Below are 21508 nucleotides of genomic sequence, written 5' to 3' on the forward strand. Positions count from 1 at the left end.
TATCTGTTCTTGAATGCGCATTCTTCGTATGGGCCCGTTGCTATCATGTCACGGACTTTGGTATCATAATCTTGTTTATTCATGATAACCACTGCATTTCCCTTGTCCGCTCGAAAGTACACAAATGCAGTGGTTATCATGAATAATCAAGATTATGATACCAAAGTTTGTGACAATAATGAGATTCATCAAACTTTTTCGACTGACCAGATTATGCTGTTAAACTTTGAAATTTCAAGCTTGAAAACGATGGTAGAGCAGGTGCCATTTAGGGCAGTACATTTAAATAATTTTTAGTATAAATAGTGAACAATTTTTCTTCGTGTGTACAACATACTTGAATTCATTTGAATGTCATATATGTAATTGCATGCTTTTGGACATTTTCGGTGAATCAAGAGGAATAAAGCTTTTTTATGTCGATTGACCGATATCCTCTAAGGGCAATGGCCGCACTAATCTAATAACATTCTTTCCCCAATTTTTTCCTTTGCTTTCAGGGTGCACTCTGGTGTACGTTCGGTGTCATCATATTTGGAGCTGTAGCGGTTATTTCATGTTGGATAAAAAGATGCAGGTAAATATACATATGTATACGGTTTCCATTTTCCCGTAGCGCAGTCGAATATTCTTTCGGTCTCCCTTTACCTAACGCCATGTGCACATTGTTGTGCACTAGGATCTTTTTAATATTAGGAAAAATTCATCCCCCCCTTTACCTCAAGGATTAACCACCAGCCGGCGGAATGGAAGAGTGTTGATTGTTTTAACGCCGAGTTACCTAACCTCATTCCGTACTAACCTCGGTGACAGCTAGCTAGCTTGTTCTATTTTTAACTTGGAGCCTTTTCTGTGTGAGATCAAAAAAAATATTGTGACGGTCATCGCATGCAGCATTTTGTGGTTCGTTGTAAGTTAACCGGTGTGAAACGAAAAGCTTTGCATAACGTCAGGATAAAATAGATTCATATGGATGCTGCAAGGATGCTGATAAAGCTAACAATTTGTTCAAATTTGCTGGAAGCGTCTCCGAGTGGAGGATTTTCCGCGCTGCTATGGATACTGTGTGTGTGTTTATTTTGGTGAAATGACAACTAATGGTGCGATAGAAGGTTCTGTTTGTTCTGCGATGCCAAACAAAGTGATAGATAGTGTGGTGTTATTTTTTTTCTTTGTTTTCCGACTCCAAATTGATATGACTTTGTTGCAGCAGTGCAAATGCAAGAAATCGTGCTCCGGATGCCAAACCAGCGATCAACTGTCGACGAAGAGCTTACAGAAAAAGAGAAAAACCCCGGGAAACCCAAATGGTGGCAGCCAGCAGTTGCGAATGTATAACTGTAATACTGTTACAAGGCAGCTTCAACCCTCCCGCTACTTACGGTGATAAACGTGCTGATTGTAATTCTTTCGATTTGTCTTCTAATCCTTCTTGGTTTCAAATTTTGCCCTCGAACATGTGTACCTTCCCGATTTCCTAGCTCCAACAATTTGTCCCGATGAAGAACACATGTGGCAAACGGACATGATGCGCAATATTTTACGGTAGATTAGGTATCGATTTTCGAAACCTTATTCAGCAAATAATCCTCGGTTTGATGGTTATAAACACGAGATTGCTTTGGAGGACAAAGTCACGGAGATTGAATTCATTTGTAGCATTTCCTAACGATTGGGCATTTTTATGAATGTTTTTCACAGAATTTATATTTTTTAAATAAAAACTACCAATTAAGGCATATTTGTCTCAAAATGAATTCAGAAACCATTCAATTTTGTAAAAATTATCTTTCGTTTCTCTAGAAAGAGCAGTAAAAAGATATAAATCAGGGTTGACTTGCTCAAGGGCGCTTCCTAAGAATGAATAATTCGTAACTAAATTTGTTTTTTCGTTCCAGAACTAAATTTGTCATTTAAGGTCTTAAATGATTAAAAGCAAAGGTTAGTTATGTATAAACGACTTCTGATTTCAACATAATCAATAATCCTTTAACATTTCATGTTTAAGTTCAAGCGTTATTTGTGAAACGTGAGACTAACGAAATTATCAAGATTTTACATCTCACCTTACTGCAATATACACATTGGTATGTTGTAAGTTGAGTTTATAACACCATTTTGCCTGGAACAATAATTAATTTAATCTTTTGTCAAACCAAACCCCTTCCTCCCCCCTTTGAAATTTTCAAAAAAAAAACGAAAAGGGGAATTAAAAAACTTTGAAGTGTCTTTTGTAAATTTCGAAAAAAAAAAACATTTTTCCAAAGGATTACAAGACCAAAACAAAATTTTGGAATTTGGGAGTTATTTCTTGATTTTACTGGATTTTTCGATAAAAAATTACTTGATTTATGGGTTTTGTGCAATTATATAGGATGAAATATTATTGCGTACAAGCTTTCATGCAATATATTCCAATTTTTAAGTTTTTGAATTATTATTTTATTACCCCCTCTTAGCTATGTTCCAACTCCAAGTGACAAAAGAAGGATTTGAAATTAGCTTCGACCTTATATTGGGAGAGTTTGAGAAAGCGATGTATGAAAATCGCATTGATCAATTTTAACTTGAATTTCACATTTTTGCAATTTACTATAAAAAAACAGAGTTAATACAGGTGTTCGTGTTTCAAATTTCCCATTATATGGTTTTTTAGTGAGACATTATTAATCTTATTTCCATTATCTTCAATAAAAAAAAATTCTAAAAAATATATATATATTTTTATTGAATTAACAGACGCAACTGTTAAATTATATTTAATTTTATTTAATTATATTTAATTTTTCTATAAAATAGTACATCTTCAATTTCAAAAATACCTACTGCAATACCATACCAATTTTTTGTGCTAGTATGTGCTAGTAGTGAGTGTTAAAAGTAACAGAAACTGTATGTTAGTGGCTATGATTGTTCAGGATCAGAATCATTCAGGTAAATGATTCAATTTATCTCCAAAAGTATTGCGGGTTTTACAACGCTCTGGTTTAATTATAAGACCTTGATATTTTGGATCAGTTTTTTCGTGAAAAACCACGGGACCTCACACGCACAGACGATTTGGCCTGTATGGTACTAGACTGCCTAAACCTAAGCCACAAAAGACTCTATACTTCAATTCTGTGCAAGGATTGAAAAACTCATTCATACGAGCGACGGAACCTGCATCGCTCCGATTTTTGCTCATAAGAATGTCGTGGAACGCGAATGAGGTGTGAGCGAGAATCTCCTGTTCTCACGAATCAATCCCGACCAAAACGAAAACACGAACAAGGTTCCTGATTCCTTTTTATTTTGCTTCCCTCTTCGCACACAAAGTTGAGCATCAACCCGACGATTGCGTAGCAGCGAGCTGGTTCGTGAAAATTTTTATCAACTCGCTCATGAGCCGTGTTAGTAATGATATTATTTCTTCCCGTGGAAAAATCTTCGTCCCTATTATTGCTTCCTACGGAAGAATGTGCGTCACTTTTTGAAGCTACAAGCTTGAGGGAACATCAATAACAACAACAGCAACAGTGTACACTTGTGTAGGGCAAGCCAATCTTCAAACGATCGGTGCCCGGATGGTATGGTACGGAGCCGAAAGATTCCTTTTTCTTTTTCTTTTGAACTGACGTACTTACTCCTCTAAACAAACAGCAAGCTTGGTATCTAAATTTTCACGAATCAAATACGAGTCTCTCGTGATCCCGTTGCTCAGACTCGCTCATGAATATTTTGTAAAACGAGCAACAAAGAAACTGCCATCGTAGAATCGTTTGTGTTGCTATTCGTGATTGTATTGAGCACAAACGAATAGCGAGCCGGCGGCGAAGCATTCTCATGTGCGTTTCGATGAGTGAGCGATTTTTATAGTCCTTGATTCTGTGGAACCATAAGTTTTTCCGGGATCTATAACTTAAACAGCTAATATTTGCAAACCATTGAACCGATTTAACTTGGACAGTTATTTTATTTATCCGGTTCAAGTTTGAAGAACATGATTTTACTCTAAATTCAAATAAGGCCGAAACAAATTTAAAATCGTTCTTTTGTCACTCGGAGTTAGAACATCGCAAGGGGGGGGGGGGGGGGGTACAATAAAACATAATGCGAAAAACAAATTAATGGAAATAAATTGCACGAAAGCTTGTCTGCAACAAAGTTACATACTATATTTTTGCACAAAACGTATAAATCAAGTAATTTTTATCGAAAATATCAATAAAATTAAGTATTGAAAAGGGGAAATAACTACCATCTTTAAAAATTTGTTTCTTAGTCTTGTAATCATTTGGATATTTGAGTTTTCAATCGAAATTTACATAAAATACTTAAAACTTAATTTATTCCTCCCTTCGAGTTTTTTGGAAAATTCCAAGGGGGGGTTGACAAAATGAAATATTTTGATATTTGTCTCAGCTAATTGTATGTTTTTCAATAGTTCAACTCATTGTAATAAAACAAAATCAAAGATAAACTAACATACTGGGTGTATGAGATTTCAACCTTTCGATTATCAACAGCTCAAAAAATTTCAAAAATTCGTGGGAAACGAAATTCCAAAATAAATAATATTATTATTTTTATCGCTATCCGCCTAGTGTACATAAACTTTTCAGTGCAATAACTTTTTATCTACCTAAAAAAATTTATATAAGATGCAATAAGTGTAAAATTATGTATACATCTTTAAGTTAAAGAAAGTAAAATTTATCCTTTTCTCAATAAAAGCTGTTGAATATTTTAATTAAAGTTTTAACAAATCGAGAACAAAATTTTGAAACTTTTGTCAAATAGATACCTATTAATTATTTTCATGTTGATTTTAAGTTTCATTTTGAAACTGAGATTTGAATTTTTAAAATTCAGATTATGGAATATATATTCTGATCTGAGTTCCTGATTACTTTTTTCAATTCAACATTCAAAATTAAATTCTAAGCTTCAAATAACTTATTTAAAAAGTTATTTAATAACCAAAAATCGTACTTAGAAATCTTAAAAGTGGCTAATATACAAAGATAATCAAATCAGTTCAAATTCTATATTTCAGTCACAAAATAATTTTTACTATCTAGAATGTTGCATTTCAATGGACAGGTTTCAAATAAGGAACCAGATCCAGGAAGTCGAATTGGAAAGCAGGAAGAGAAAGAGATCTCAAATAAAAATTTGAATTAATTAGGCATCAAGTTCATGATGTTAAAAAAAACTTTGCGACTCGGAGTCATAAGGTTTATTAGTGATTGATGCTTTTTTTTAAGCTCAAACAATGCATGAATGATAAAAATTTAATAAATAAATATTTAAATTTACAACTGTTTTCAGTAAATGATTAAAAATATGTAAATCTTTCAATCCTTATAACTGAATACTATTTTACTAGCAGTTGTCAAAAGAATCAGCTAAGTGAGACTCAAAAACTTAAGAAAAGTGGAAATGGACCAATTTTCCAAAAATGATCCATTTGGTAGCCTCAGAAATCCTCAGCAAATATATATATTTCGATCTAAAAAATTTTTGGCAGTTAGGTCAAAGGATTACCACTATTTTGGATTGATTACTTGAGAAAAAAAAAATCTTAAGTTAGGAGAGATGAAACATAAAGCCCGTCTAAAGGCGGGATTGGGAAAGTACGAAAAAAATTCGAAAAACACGCACAATAATTACAAGTTGAAATATCTCAGTTACTTATGGGCCAATTTTAACAAAAGCTACTAAAAAATATTGCTGTAGATCAGTGTGAACATGATGTAAAAATTATAACTGAGAAAGTACTGAAAGTCAAGTTCCTTAGCCTCTGTTCTTAAACAATTTTCAAAATAATTGTCAAAAAAATTCTTATCTTTGAAGTTTTTCGAAGATAAAAATTGTTTGTTATCATAATATTGAGCTTCTGTGAATTTTTCAGCGAAAAAAAAAATTGAGTTCTAGGGGGTTAAATTGTAACTTTAGAGAATATGTTCTAAGCAAGTTTGCCGAAATCACAAAATTCACAGAATTTTGAGCCAATTTTCATCACAGAATCTGTGTCACAGAACACAGTATTTTAGAAATATTAACAAATTTTACAGAATTTTGAAATTTCTGTCGTTTTTTCCAAATTTAATATTTTATGTAAATATAAATTTCGGATAACTATCTTTGAACTGGATAAATATGATAAAATTGGTAATGTAACTTGATTTTTCTTGAGTTAAATGTAATTAAGACCCAATTTGACATGAATTTTGATAAAAAATTATAGAAAAGGCATCACAGAAAACCGTCACAGAATTTTTGGGTAAAATCACAGAGAGTCAGAAATTTTTCGTCAAAACACAGAATATTTTCAGGAAACCTTGGTCCTAAGATTTTTGAAATGGTGAGCTAAATCTGCATAATGATACTTAAAATAACAAAATATGAAATTTACTTTTATCGTGCTTAAAATCTTTTAATTTGTTCAAGATTCTGTTAGATTATTCTAATTTTATTTGAGTCTAAATAAGTATTTTAGGAAAGCTTTCAATTTCTTTAACAAAAACTTAATCTATGGTCATATAAAATTAACTTAGTCTTCCAAATTTTGAGTAAATACAAAGATTTTAACCATATTGATGTAAATAAATCAAATTTTCAAAAATAAAAGATAGGAATTGAAATTTTCGGATCAAATCTGGTTCTTGCAAACTTGATCCAAATTTATAATTCTAGCAGCGAAGAGGACGAATGACTATGTTGTTTAAAATCCTTTAGAAATAAACAAAATAGAATAAAATAAAATAGAATAATTTAAGCAGTGATTTTATTTTGAAATTTGTTGTTTTTTTTTTAAACTTCATTATTAATAATATTTGAAAAAAAAACACCGAAAATATATAGAATTCTGTGCAGATATTTGAGATAAAGATCAGGTACAAGTTTCTTAATCAGCAAATATTTTTCATTTAAAAGCAATTCCATAATGATAATTCTGTACAAGACATTTTTTAAGATAAAATATAACAATTATACATTAGCACAAATTTTTTTCAGAATATGGGCCAAAATGTGGATTCTTGAAGAAAGGATTAAAATTTGATAAAGATGGATAGAAAAGTTAGGAGAAAATTTACAGATGTTGTCCAAACTTTTTATTCATCTTTATCAATTTTTTAATTTTGATATTTTTTCCCCAAGACTATACATTTCCACCGATATGCCGAAAATAAATTTTCAAAAATCAATTAAACGGTGGTTAACTTATCTTAAAAAAATTAGATTTTTTTCATAAAACATAATTTAAAACTAAAAAAAAACTCAAATCCTACTCTATATTTGTGATTTTCAGCTGAATTATGTTAACAAACTAACTTTGATCGAAAATTAGAAATTTTGAAAATAAATTAACAAACAAATTCATGAATTTGTGATCTCTTGAATAACTCAACGAAATAGTTGATTTGATATGTTTATCTTGATTGTTAAATTTATATACAGCTAAATCATTTCCTGAATTTTTAACCTGCATTCTAAATCTAAATTCCACACCAAAATTTAACATAAGAATTTTCAATCTTTTTTTCAATTTTCAATTCGATTACTGAAATGTACAAAAACTTGATTTCCGAATCTCAATTCTAGATCAGAACTTTAAAAGCCAAGTTTCAGAGCTCTCATTAATGAATCTTTGATTTGAACTCTGTGGTGAGTTGTGGGTTTAAATCTGAATTCATTATTTAATTAGTTTATTTTAAATCTGAATAGTGAATATGAGTTAAAATATGGATTTTGAATGATGAATCTTATTCTGAGCTTTAAATTTTAGATCGCCATTTTTAAGCTTTGTTATATTACAATTTTTCGAAAGAATTAAGTTAAAAAAACTTTGAATCTGAATATGAAAAAAGTCTTTTTTGGGTTCGGAATATTACTTAAAAAAACTTGAGACTTAAAGCGGAAAATTAAAAGAAAATTATAATCAAAATATTTCAAAATATATGCATACAATTTTCGTAAATCATGAATCAAATTAGATAAAAAATGAAATGAAAAAACAAATTTGAACAAGGATTTCTAAGCAGCTTTCCATTTCTAATTTCATACTCGAACTGAAAATCAAGAATCCTAAACTGGATACAGAATCCGAATCATAAAAACTGAAATACAATTTTTGGTATGGGAGTTTGGAACCAGAACCTTTGAAATGAGTCAAATGTCATTAAAAATTATATATCTGATAAAAATTGAAATTCTATGAAAAAAAATGAGAAAATTTTGAAAAAACTGCAGTAAAACTCTGAACGAATATAAAGATAAACTTTCACATAAAAAAAATTAAATGAAATTTCTGTTTCGTAAAAACAGTATTTTTTCCATTAGTTGAAGGCATACCTATTACATTGAAAATAATTGTATTTATCACTGTTGCGACTGTTGCCTTTCAGAGAACACAATTGCTGAAAACATTTATTTGATTTTGCAAAAACAACTGAAACTATCTGAAACTATAAAGTTGTTTTCTGCTGTATTTTCCAGGATCTCCCATTTTTCTTCATGTATTGTATATACCGGAAACAAAAATCATATTTACAAAAGTGGCTCCAGAGAATCTTTCACATGATTTATAATATTGCGTTCATCGTGTACTTAGAAAATTCTATTAAAGTAAAATCGCTTGAATATTCTTCAATCAAGAAAGGTATTACATTGATTTGATTCTATTTCTTCAAGATTCCCATAAGGCCTTATTAAAAAAAATTGTTTTGACAAAGGCTTCAATCGATCTTATCTGATTACTGTAAGTAGTATTTTATTCCTAAATTTAACAATCTGGAGCCATTTTATTGTTTCAATTTTTTTTTGAACAATTAAAAGCTTCACTTTATCATATATGTAAGTTTATTTGGAAAGTTGGAAAATATTTCGAACAAAAGTTCAATATTCATTTAATTCTGATACACTCTCTGGAGTCACCGTTCCAAGTTAAGTTTAGAAGCATCTTGATCGGAATGACGATCAAAGGCAAAAAAATCAATCACATTTTAATCAAGACTAAAAATTTCACATTGAAACTTTTTTTTTAAACGAACACTAACACATACAGGATCTCTATGAAACTTAATGTTTCCTCGAAGAGATTCCTTTTTACTTAACTCTAAGCGTACAACTTTCGAGGATATGATGGCTAGCATCTTACAAATCCTAAAACCACCAACCCACAGAAAGTGTACAATGTATGCCGTGACCGGGATTCGATCTCATGGCCGTTGGCTTAGAAGACTTGAAGGCTATCCTCTACGCCACGGGCTACGGGCAACTTAAAGCACTTTAATTTTGTATTTACATTTAAATTCTAAGAAGACCTCTAAATTTGAATTAAAACATTAATATGAGTTTAAATTAAGTGTATATTCTTAATCTTAGTCTAACAGACAAATGACCAAGTTATTAGAAATCCTCTTCAAATAAACACATTGAAATGGAATAGATTGAGTAAACTCGGGTATGAGTTTTTTTACCTACTACCTACTAGCTCCCATTATTAGTTTATTATTCAGTTCTGAGTTCTTTTTTATTTTTTCAGGCTTTTAGTAAGTGGCTTCATAGATAAAAAAAAAATCCCAGGGCTATCGAATGCTCCCAGTACTGGGAAAAATGTAGCCAGTCATATTTCATAATCTTATGTCGTCAACATCGTCAGGAACGAATCAACTTTATGTAAATATGTAGTAGTAGGATGACGTATGGAAAAAAAAAATCTGCCGACAACAGTAACCTTCAACGAGCGGATGCGAGAAAAAGAATGCATTTCAGCATCTACAAATGTTATGCAAAAATAAGGCAGACCACATTTGGTGCAACGTCAACGTTTTGGAACCCAATCGGCGACCTCGGTCTTCCTTTATCCAGTTCTGACATCATTCTTTTTTTTAACAATTTCTCCCGCTAGATCTAGGACCGTCCCGAGTTCCGGGAAAGTTTTGAATAATTTATGCTGATCCACTTTTAGTAGTGCACATCAACGATGACGGGACAACATTTTGTGTACATATTTTGTTGTTGCCATTGCCGTTACTGAGTTCTGTAAGCTGTTGCTGGGACATGCAAATGCCATCACATCAGACTGGCGGCTGTCACAGCGCTCCGGTGATATCAGCTGGTCGAATGCAATTTCACTTAGGCCCGAATCGAGCTTACGAGTTTTCCACGTTGAATAAAAAATGATACAATTAAGGCAAACGTTTCGCGGCGGCCAATGTCGACATTCTATTTGTGAATGAAGTGAATTCTGTTGACCAGTAAAACATTGAAAGTTTATTGATAAACAAAGCTACAGACTTGTCATTATCAAACGTACTGTCCCTAGAGTAAAAATTTTTCAAATATTTAAAAAATATCTAGTAATTTCCAAAATTGTCAAAATTGTCAATATTGCCAAAATTGTCAAAATTGTCAAAATTGTCAAAATTGTCAAAGTTGTCAAAATTGTCAAAATTGCCAAAATTGTCAAAATTGCCAAAATTGTCAAAATTGTCAAAATTGTCAAAATTGTCAAAATTGTCGAAATTGTCAAAATTGTCAAAATTGTCAAAATTGTCAAAATTGTCAAAATTGTCAAAATTGTCAAAATTGTCAAAATAGTCAAAATTGTCAAAATTGTCAAAATTGTCAAAATTGTCAAAATTGTCAAAATTGTCAAAATTGTCAAAATTGTCAAAATTGTCAAAATTGTCAAAATTGTCAAAATTGTCAAAATTGTCAAAATTGTCAAAATTGTCAAAATTGTCAAAATTGTCAAAATTGTCAAAATTGTCAAAATTGTCAAAATTGTCAAAATTGTCAAAATTGTCAAAATTGTCAAAATTGTCAAAATTGTCAAAATTGTCAAAATTGTCAAAATTGTCAAAATTGTCAAAATTGTCAAAATTGTCAAAATTGTCAAAATTGTCAAAATTGTCAAAATTGTCAAAATTGTCAAAATTGTCAAAATTGTCAAAATTGTCAAAATTGTCAAAATTGTCAAAATTGTCAAAATTGTCAAAATTGTCAAAATTGTCAAAATTGTCAAAATTGTCAAAATTGTCAAAATTGTCAAAATTGTCAAAATTGTCAAAATTGTCAAAATTGTCAAAATTGTCAAAATTGTCAAAATTGTCAAAATTGTCAAAATTGTCAAAATTGTCAAAATTGTCAAAATTGTCAAAATTGTCAAAATTGTCAAAATTGTCAAAATTGTCAAAATTGTCAAAATTGTCAAAATTGTCAAAATTGTCAAAATTGTCAAAATTGTCAAAATTGTCAAAATTGTCAAAATTGTCAAAATTGTCAAAATTGTCAAAATTGTCAAAATTGTCAAAATTGTCAAAATTGTCAAAATTGTCAAAATTGTCAAAATTGTCAAAATTGTCAAAATTGTCAAAATTGTCAAAATTGTCAAAATTGTCAAAATTGTCAAAATTGTCAAAATTGTCAAAATTGTCAAAATTGTCAAAATTGTCAAAATTGTCAAAATTGTCAAAATTGTCAAAATTGTCAAAATTGTCAAAATTGTCAAAATTGTCAAAATTGTCAAAATTGTCAAAATTGTCAAAATTGTCAAAATTGTCAAAATTGTCAAAATTGTCAAAATTGTCAAAATTGTCAAAATTGTCAAAATTGTCAAAATTGTCAAAATTGTCAAAATTGTCAAAATTGTCAAAATTGTCAAAATTGTCAAAATTGTCAAAATTGTCAAAATTGTCAAAATTGTCAAAATTGTCAAAATTGTCAAAATTGTCAAAATTGTCAAAATTGTCAAAATTGTCAAAATTGTCAAAATTGTCAAAATTGTCAAAATTGTCAAAATTGTCAAAATTGTCAAAATTGTCAAAATTGTCAAAATTGTCAAAATTGTCAAAATTGTCAAAATTGTCAAAATTGTCAAAATTGTCAAAATTGTCAAAATTGTCAAAATTGTCAAAATTGTCAAAATTGTCAAAATTGTCAAAATTGTCAAAATTGTCAAAATTGTCAAAATTGTCAAAATTGTCAAAATTGTCAAAATTGTCAAAATTGTCAAAATTGTCCAAATTGTCCAAATTGTCAAAATTGTCAAAATTGTCAAAATTGTCAAAATTGTCAAAATTGTCAAAATTGTCAAAATTGTCAAAAATGTCAAAATTGTCAAAAATTTCAAAATTGTCAAAATTGTCAATTTGAGTCCGACTTGTCTGTTTGCTTTTGTAGATCTGGGTGAGATATGCAATTTATTTATAAAATAATAATCGTAACAATGTCTGTCAACACGTTAAAACAGTTTTTAGAGTTCAGAGCTCAAGTGTCTGAATTTAATTGAATCTCCCAAAACACACAAAGCCATCTTCAATCACAAAACATTTCAAAAGTTTCTTTACCTCTCCTAACTGAATCTGGGAGAAAATTCTACAATGTTCCCGGTTGCTTACATCATCTATCTACAAACATAATAAGATCGTTATCATCAGCGGCAATTCAGAGCGCAAACTTTTCCTGAACATAAAAGTTACTCGTGTAAAAAAAACAACAAGCTCAGTGCAAGTAAACAGATTTCTCAGAACTCGATAACAGACGCAAATTCGCAAACGAGCCAAACATAAAGAGTGAACGAAACCATCTTCGCTCGCAAACAAAAATAAAACCATCGAATCAGATCATGTCGGAAGATAATCCGAAATCAATTCCCGGGGATGTTTTGCTCCCACGCCCGACATGTTCAACATGGCGAAAAAGTCAAGTCTTCTTTACGGTAGAAAAATAATCAATCATTTCCCTTCCAGACTCTAAAGTTGAACGGGAAAGCTTCTTTTCATTGCTTTGAATCAATTTAAGAAAAGGATGTTAAAAATAAGTCGGGATGGCCAGCGAAAACCTTCAAATAATCTATTTGATTTTCCACTTAGAACTTTCAAAATAACTTTCGCTATACAATGTACCTACAAGTCTTTGAACAAAACATAACACCACGTCGTCATTCGATTTCAATGGTTAATTACCACAGAAAACTACAAACAAGTAATTTCCTCTCGGAAATTGATACTGATGGTCGTAATGTGTGGCTTTTATGATGGTTCAAAGTTTTTCCGTGATAAGGTCAACCCAATCGAGATGAGTTTATGAGCCTTTTTTATTACAAAGTTTGATTAAGATGATTCAACAAAAGAAGAATCTTTAACCAATGGATAAAGAAAACATCTAACGTTAAAACTTTTATTTAAAGAAAGCTCAAAGTAGAACCACCAACCTTATGTACACAAAACACACAAACACATCGAAAGAGCATCGCTCTGTTCATGTGCGTGTAGGAAGGTTTGGTGCGAATGATACCATTTCGAGGTAAGATAATTCCACCGGCTATGGCTTATTTCCACCCACGCAGCGACCTTTTACTTAGCACGGCTGAATTTGATATTTTCAACCCCACCCACACGTTTGTAGGTATTGGTTGTAGGTACGGGTGTCTGCGTGTATGTGTGCTCTGAGTCTGATGGTTGTTCACATCATTGCTGTAAGTACCGAACATGTGGGCAAAGGTAAAAGGTAAGTCTCTTCTGGCTTTTACGAAGGTTTGCTCGGCCGGCCGTGAAGGCAGCTGACTATATGACTGGCTAGAGAGCCCATCTACTTTTGATGATCCACCTTACTTAACAACGCCGGGCCGTCTGCTCGCTCCTCGCAAATCACTTCCCATGAATGAATGAGTCTATCAGATTTTCTGTGGCCACCATGCCAGAAACCTTCAAAGTGCCCAAGGCCTCGTGGCCCGGGTTTCCTCTATTCGATTCTATCCGAGGAAACTTTACCGAGGAATCGGGGCAAGCATAAAAAAATTGGACTCCATCTTTTCTTGCCACTGCCTGCCTGCCTGGCTGATGGTTGTGGGTGGAAAAAGGTGGGGGTGGATGGACGAATGTTGTTTGTTTCGGGTATGAGATGTTTTTCATGGAATGAAAGCAACTTTCAAAACCAGGGTAATCAAATGGAAAATTCGCATTTCAAAACGGCAAGCCGTATTCCGGTAAAATGTTTGTAGTAGTCAGTGGGCAACGTGCCAAAATTACTATACAAAAGAACTTCTAAATAGGATGTTTGAAAATTTTGGCTGGTTAGAAAAATATACTTGGGGTCTCGTTTCGTAGTTCAAGATGATCGATAATAGTTTTTAAAATTTTTACAGTTCTATCACAGTCGTGTTTTCGATGACTCCAAACTTCAACTGCACCTATATCCTTAGATGTCACCAAGAACTGCAAACAACCCATCAAATCTTTGACCAATTGCTGGGCAACTATCTCAATAACTTTCAGCTTCTTCCAGCTAACGTTCGTTTCAAGAACAGAATGGGTTCCTTTTGAACTGAGGCAAGCAAACCATTCATTTTAAATCCCTTGCGCTCCGATTCATTAATATTATTTATCAATAGCTGTCTTCGAAATAGAAAACCTAGTTGTCCGGGCTTCAGCTCGTTGATAGTTTGAGATAGCTCCTCATTAGCTACTCAGTAGCATCTCTGATTCACTGGCTGCGTCTCAGAGCCGGTTCAGGATTAACGTAATCTTGACCATCATCGTTAGGAAATTCTGCGTTTCAATCACATCTACAGTATGAACGAGTTCAGCAGGTATACAGGCTTTACGATTAGCCTCTCTGGTACAGCTCTGGTCTCCTATTGGTTCCAACAACAAGTAAAGGCAGTACTTTTTGTCAGTAGTTTTGTTCGGGCGAAAACATCCCCATAAAACGCAAACCCACGTTCTCGGGACACTTTCTGACCGAAAGTAAGTTGTTCTCCAAACCTGGGATCACAAATACATCCATCAGTAGGAATAATTGGAAAAATTGACTTGAAATAGTGCTCAAATGCATTGTACCAGTTTAAAACGCTTTCAAAATATATCCACTTTTTGCTGTTGCGATCTCAACTGGCTCTGGTAGATTTCGAATGTACACCAGCAGGCTCTCGCACGCTCTTTTCTAACCTCAAAGTTAAGTTATTTTCGTTCAAAACGGCACTTCAGTTGCAACCTGCAACTTTGAGATCGACTGGGCAATTGTAAAACAAAGTTCTAACAGGTATACTCAAACCTAAGTTCGACAGCCGAACTCCAATTTAAACTTTAAAAACTTTCAGAACGCAATTCGGGACATGTCCCGCTTTTTCGTTGAATTTCCCGCTGTCCCGCTTTTTACTCAAAATGTCCCGCATTTTTCATGGAAAACTTTTACAAAATTCACTGATAAACTATCCAACAAATCAAATTTTATGCTCAATTTCAATTCATTGGTTCAACACAAAAAAAATATTTGAATACGATTTTTTCTCAAAATAAGCAACATGACACAACAAATTCTCGTATACTTCTTTTTTCTCAAAATAAGCATCAATTTTGCAGAGTTTACATGAGAAAATACTGAATAGCCCTGAAGTTACAATAGATTCTGATTCAGTTTAGCGTTCTAAGAGCACGTTCAACCAATGCAATGTAAATAACTTTTGTATGAAGAAAATATTGTTTAAGTTGCTTCCAAATGATTTTACTTTTTTACTTACTTTTTAATTTATTTTACTTACTCTTTAATTTTTTTTACTTTTTCGAGTTAAATTGCCTGTAAATCATCTGTTTTGACCCAATTGTCCGAAGTATACAATAATGGAAGAAAATATTTTTAAAGTTTTATATTGAAACAATTTTGAAATATATTTGTAATTGCACAAAAGTTTTTTACGCGATATTTAATTCGTCGTTTACATGTAGGACTTGAAATATTTTTCTCAAAAAACGTGTTAATTTGCAAGAACCGTGGAAAAAAAATCGTGTTTATGGAAAAAAAACCGTGTAAATAGAAATCATGTAAGAAAAACTGAGCATAATCATTCCGCGTTAAAAAAAACCTTAGTGTATGTTTCTATGAATAACTTTGGCTGATAATATAAATATAAGTTTTGCAATACAATTAAGCTTTTTTTAAAGAGTTTTTAAAACATTCCGCTTTTTTCACCTGTGTCCCGCTTTTTTGTCGTTAGAAGTCCCGCTTTTTCTAAAAGTATCTGGCAAGCCTACGCTTAGTGTTTTCAATCCAACATACATATGTACATAAAGAGGTTACAATTTTTAAGTTCATTAGTTCGATCTCAGTTTCGCTTCTTCATCGAAATGGAACTCAACTTTAGTTGATACAATCAAACTTGGCTTTGACCACGGATAAAACAGCATTTCAGTGGCAGCCCTGAACTTTGAGTTTGACTGGGTAACCGCAAAACTAAGTTCTTACAAAACTAAGTCCAACAACCGAAATAGAATTTGAACTTTTTTCATGCCTTTATTCGTATTTACGCGAAATGCGGTTCAGCAAAAATGGCACGAATAGGATTACTTTTAAGTTCGCAGTTCGAACTCCATTTTGAACCATCGCAAGGAGGAAAAAGGGAACTTAACTTTAAGTTCATAGAATCGAACTATGATTGGAACCTCGGTCAAACTTAATTTTGAATACAAAAAAAAGTAAAAGGCGTCTCGCACCAGAATCGATGACGAATTTTTCGTTGATTTTGGTGGCTGATGACATCGGCTTTCGAACGTAGGACAGAATGTTTCTTTCTGAAATGTTGATAAAAAAAAACCCCTTGAAGTTTTCTTCGCGTTCCCTCTCAAAGGCCGACGACACAGTGAGCGCATAGCGCACTGCGAAGCTAATTCCCAATTCACGCGAAAACCCGCTTCTCAATGAAACACGTTTAAAAAACATCAACCGCCCACAGTGCGGGCGATTTTTCGCTCGCATTAGAGATTCGATCGTTCCTAGGTCAGGCAAATAGAAATTCGATGCAGCATTTCTGCAGCATTTTTTTACTTTTCGGCGAAATACTGAGCACTTTTTTAAAAGAGTTTTAATCGTTTAAGATAAAAACGTGCTGGAGCCAAACAAAATCAACAAAACTATTGTTTAAAAGATAAGGCATGCTCAGTTTGGAGAAATTTGAAAACCTGTTCAATGCAAAACTTTCTTAAAGACCTCAAAAAAAAGTACCTATTGATAATGGTTTTTCTAATGAACCAAAATAACCTGCTCACTGATCGGTGATTTAATCAGACCATTTTAACGTTTGGGCGTTTTTATTTTAATTTTTTTTCAGTTTTCCTGCCCTGGGAACGCGCAGATCCATCCAGATTTTATCCAGATATACAATGAAAATATTCTCTTGGATATTTTTCATTTCAAATGATAATTTATCCAAAAGTTTAAAAAAATAGGTGTTTTTTTTGACAATCAAATGACGAAAGTCTGAAAGATCTATGACAAAAATATGAAAAAATAACAGAACTTTGAATAAAATACGACAAATTTGGTAAACAAATTATGCCAAAAAATATGACAAATGTTACAAATTTTTAAAAAAATTTTTTTAAAGGAATGACAAAACTATGACAAATGTGGAAAAGTAATTGATAAAATTTTGACAAATATGACAAACTTATGATAAAAATTTTACAATAAAATGACAAAACATAAATTAGGACAAACATATGAACAAAAATTTACAAATATGACACAATGAAATAACAAAAAATTGTGCAAGAATATGGCGAAGTTCTCACAAAACTTTGTTCCAAAAATATGACGATAGTGATAAAATTTAGACAAAACTAAGGGATTGTGATATATGTAGCTCTGTTGGCGAGTCAGTTGTCCATGAGTTGAAGTCCATGAGCCGATGTTTATGAGTTCGAATCCAACAGTAAACATCGAACACAGTTGTACTCGATAAGTTTTTCATTAATTTTCCGCCAACTGCATCGTTGATATAAGTCGTGAATGACATGAAGATGTTAGAACGATGATAATTAAAAATAAAAACAAAACTAAGGAAAAATTTGAAAAAATCAAATTAAAAAAAATCTAATAGTACTATGAGAAAAATACAAAAAATGTAAAAATGAAAAAATCTGTCAAAAAATTACAATATAATGACAAACATCTGACAGAACTATATCAAAGTTTTGTCATTTTTTCAGAATTTTGTTATTTTGGCCATAGTTATATTAACCGTGCCCGTGGCGTAGAGGATAGCCTTCATATCTTCTAAGCCAGCGGGCATGAGATCGAATCCCAGTCACGGCATATATAGTACATTTTCTGTGGGTTGGTGGTTTTAGGATTTGTAAGATGCTAGCCATCATATCCTCGAAAGATGTGCACTTAGAGTTAAAAAAAAGGAATCTCTTCGAGGAAACATCAAGTTTCATTGAGATCCTGTATGTGTTTGTGTTCGTTTTTTTTAGCCATATTTTAGTAAATTTTGTAAATTTTTTGTCATATTTCTATCACATTTGGTTTATGTTATAGTATTGTCAGATTTCTGTCATTTTATTGCCAAATTTTCCAATTTTCTTTTATTTATTATAGTGGTCATATTTTTTGTCAAATTTTTTATATTTTTCTCAATGTTGTCAAATTTTTGTCAAATTTTTTTTTCGAATTTTTTCATTATTGTATTTTTTTGTCATTTTTTGTCAAATTTTTTTTATAGTTTTGTCCAGTTTTTTATTTTACTGTAAAATTGCTGTTATCTGTCATATTTTTTTATATTTTGTCAAATTTATCTTACTTTTGGCACATTTTTCTCAAATTTTTGTCAAAATTTTCTAACGTTTTTGTCATATTTTTCTCACATTAGTCATAATTTTTTGAATTATTCGCCATATTTTTATCATAGTTTTATTATATTTTTGTCAAAGTTTTGTAAGATTCCGTTTCCATGCGATTTTCAGCCATTTAATAGTTGAGCGGAAGCCGCTATGTTGGAATTAAATATGGTGTACCATAGCCTCAAACATCGAAATTTAGCTTCTACTAATTGAGTCCTTCTACTCCATACCCATACTGTGAGTGTTTCTTGCGATTTTACGCCATTTAAATCATTTTTCAGTTAGGCGGAAGCCGCCATTTTGGATGCCAAAATGGCGTCAAAAATATATTTTCCAACGTCTTTACAAGATTCTGGTACCATGTATTCATATCCTTAAGATTCCTTCTCATACTCTCTGCGACAGCGTTGCCAGATCTACGGATTTCTCCGTAGATCTAGGAATTTCAAGAATTTCTACGGAGTTACAGATGGTCGAAATCTACGGAAAGGTTTTCATTTTGCCAAAATCAGTACATTTTTCAATTTTAGTCAAACCTACGGACTTGATCAGTTCACAATCTGGCAACGTTGCTTTGCGGTCGTGCTTCCACCGTCTTGGATTTCGCAATTTATTTTTAACGCGGTTTTCCGGAATAAACGTGGATTTTTTGTTGCGCGGTATGAATCCTCAAATGTTTGATTCTGCAAACTAATTTGCAAAAATTTTTTCACGTGTGATTAATTTTTGTTAAACACAAAAGGTTTTATCCAGTGGTGAATCGCTTTACAATTCGCGTGTTTTGTTTCCGGCCTTCAAAAAGAACTTGCGAAATTCATCCGATGAATGAACATTTCGCTTCGCACTCACTGTGTTTGTGCCAAAAGCCTTATTTTCGCGATTACTTTGAGAATTTGCACAGTATTAAATAATCTGGTACTTTTACATGTTTTAACCTGCAAATAATTGGAACAAGTCTTTGCTAACAAATTTTCATATCTTATGAAAATATTCGAAAAGAAAAACAAAATCCATTGTAAGTAAATTTACAGTCTTTCATAATGTTTATTTTTCTTGAAATCAACGAGCTCCAGATTTGAAACACTATTTCCTTGGCATCAAGCACCTGCTGCTTACCGGTCGGCCGTTCGGTGTTTGTTTGTGAAACGATTCTGCTATACATCGTTTCATGCAAAAATTATGTAACATTACAGCAAACCCGAATGAGGAAACGCATGGTTTTTTTCAGGGCTGCGTAAAAATACAGCAAGTTACACAACACATTTGACTGAATTTTAGATACATGAAATCCAATTTTTCATTAACAAGTTCGCTATCATGGGACCCGTAAACGGGTGACGGCTGTCTTAAGCAAGATAGCTGCTCAGTTTTGCCACACGTTTCAAATCTGGAGCTCTCTCGCTTCACTTCGCACACGTGTTAAATGTCAAGCTCAGTTCAAGCACTCTCGGTAGGAATCGATTGACTGCGCTAGCGACTACCCGTCGTTGCTCAAATCACCTCCACCAAGCAGAGAAAAATTATGTTTGGATAATGTACCGCTATTAAGCCTACCTATATTCATTCTGGATCAGCTCACGCTGCAACCTGCACCTTAGCTCCACATCAGAAGAGCTTTCCGACAATCAGCTTCTCCCAAGCTCTGATCGGCGCTTACATTCCATCTGGAGCGTTAGATGGTGACCAATTCTGGTTTGCAGATCCCAAGAGTCGGTTTCCTGGCCGTCGGAAATGAACTCACGCTACTAACCGCAGCAAGTCTCGTGACGGTATCGAGAGTAACCCTCTTTGCGCTTTGCTGGCTGACCTGGAGCTTGTGGTATCTTCTCTGAAGATCCTCTGTGCTGGAGGTCCGCTGTGCTTGGATCTGCAAAAGCATGCTGACCACAACGCACAAGCAAAGCACGAGTGTAACCATCTTGGCTATCAGTACCACTCAATTAATCCGGAGTGTTGCTGCAGCTGAACCTTCCAAACTTCGCGCTGAACCATCCCAGATGCGGATCCTGGGACCCCTGCCAGCCGTCGGTCATGAGCTCCCGTTTGCTAGCCGCAGGGAGTAATCCTCTCAGTACGAACCTCCCCGGACTCGGCCTCTGGCGGAAACTCCTGACTGGCCTAGGACTTTTCGCTTGGCACCTCGACTGAGGATGATGCTTCTCCGCTTGCTGCTGGAGCACTTGCTTACCGCAAATCTGATAAACATGAGAATACTTGTCTCACTAATTCGTTTTCTAATTTTCCAGACGTATCTGGGCCCATAACCTGTTGAAAACGCAGATTTCAGTGGTGAAAAAAAGTGATCTTTATTCATGTTTCGTCAGTCTGGTCATTACATAACTACACAATTCGTTAGCGATTGCTACTGTCGCACCCTTCACTTATCATATTTCCTATCCGGGAAAGTACTCATTTCGGAATGAGTGAATGAGATAACTACTCATTATCATCTGCCAACACTGCAGTGTAACTGCTAATCACAGATAAAGTTGGCGTTGTTTAGCGTGTATGATGATAAACATTTGTACCGTGTTTATCATTAGATTTGTCATCGGCAATCATCAATCCATTGTTCTTCAATTGCGAATAGACTAAAGGAGAAGCGAACCAAAACAAAGTGTGTTTTGGTTTAGTGCGTGCACCAGCAGATTTCTTTTGCTGTAGAATGGGGGTGATCCGGGACGTTTCTACCTGAGAATCCGAACGTTATTCTTTTGAAAACGGTAAGGTTCACCATATATGACTATGAGTTCGGAGATATGGCATTTCAAAAATGATAATTTTTTAAAATCGCGAAAAAATAGAATGAGGGGTGGGCGTGTCATTCTCAAAATTTCAGGCTTTGTATAAAAGACCTCAGCAAGTCTATCGGCCAAGTTTGGCGAATTTCGGATGAA

General features: G+C 33.1%; 1 protein-coding gene across 1 annotated transcript in view; it reads left to right on the forward strand.

The window, feature by feature from the left end:
- The first annotated feature begins 506 nt into the window (after positions 1–506).
- Positions 507–21508, forward strand: part of LOC129741391 (uncharacterized) — a 291886-nt gene continuing 270884 nt past the window's right edge. Inside the window, exon 1 of the mRNA XM_055733115.1 lies at positions 507–577. Coding sequence (XP_055589090.1) covers positions 557–577 — 21 coding nt within the window. The 5' untranslated portion in view covers positions 507–556. The remainder of the gene's footprint in view (positions 578–21508) is intronic.

The sequence above is a fragment of the Uranotaenia lowii genome, chromosome 2, assembly GCF_029784155.1.
Source record: "Uranotaenia lowii strain MFRU-FL chromosome 2, ASM2978415v1, whole genome shotgun sequence".
NCBI classification, from domain to species: domain Eukaryota; kingdom Metazoa; phylum Arthropoda; class Insecta; order Diptera; family Culicidae; genus Uranotaenia; species Uranotaenia lowii.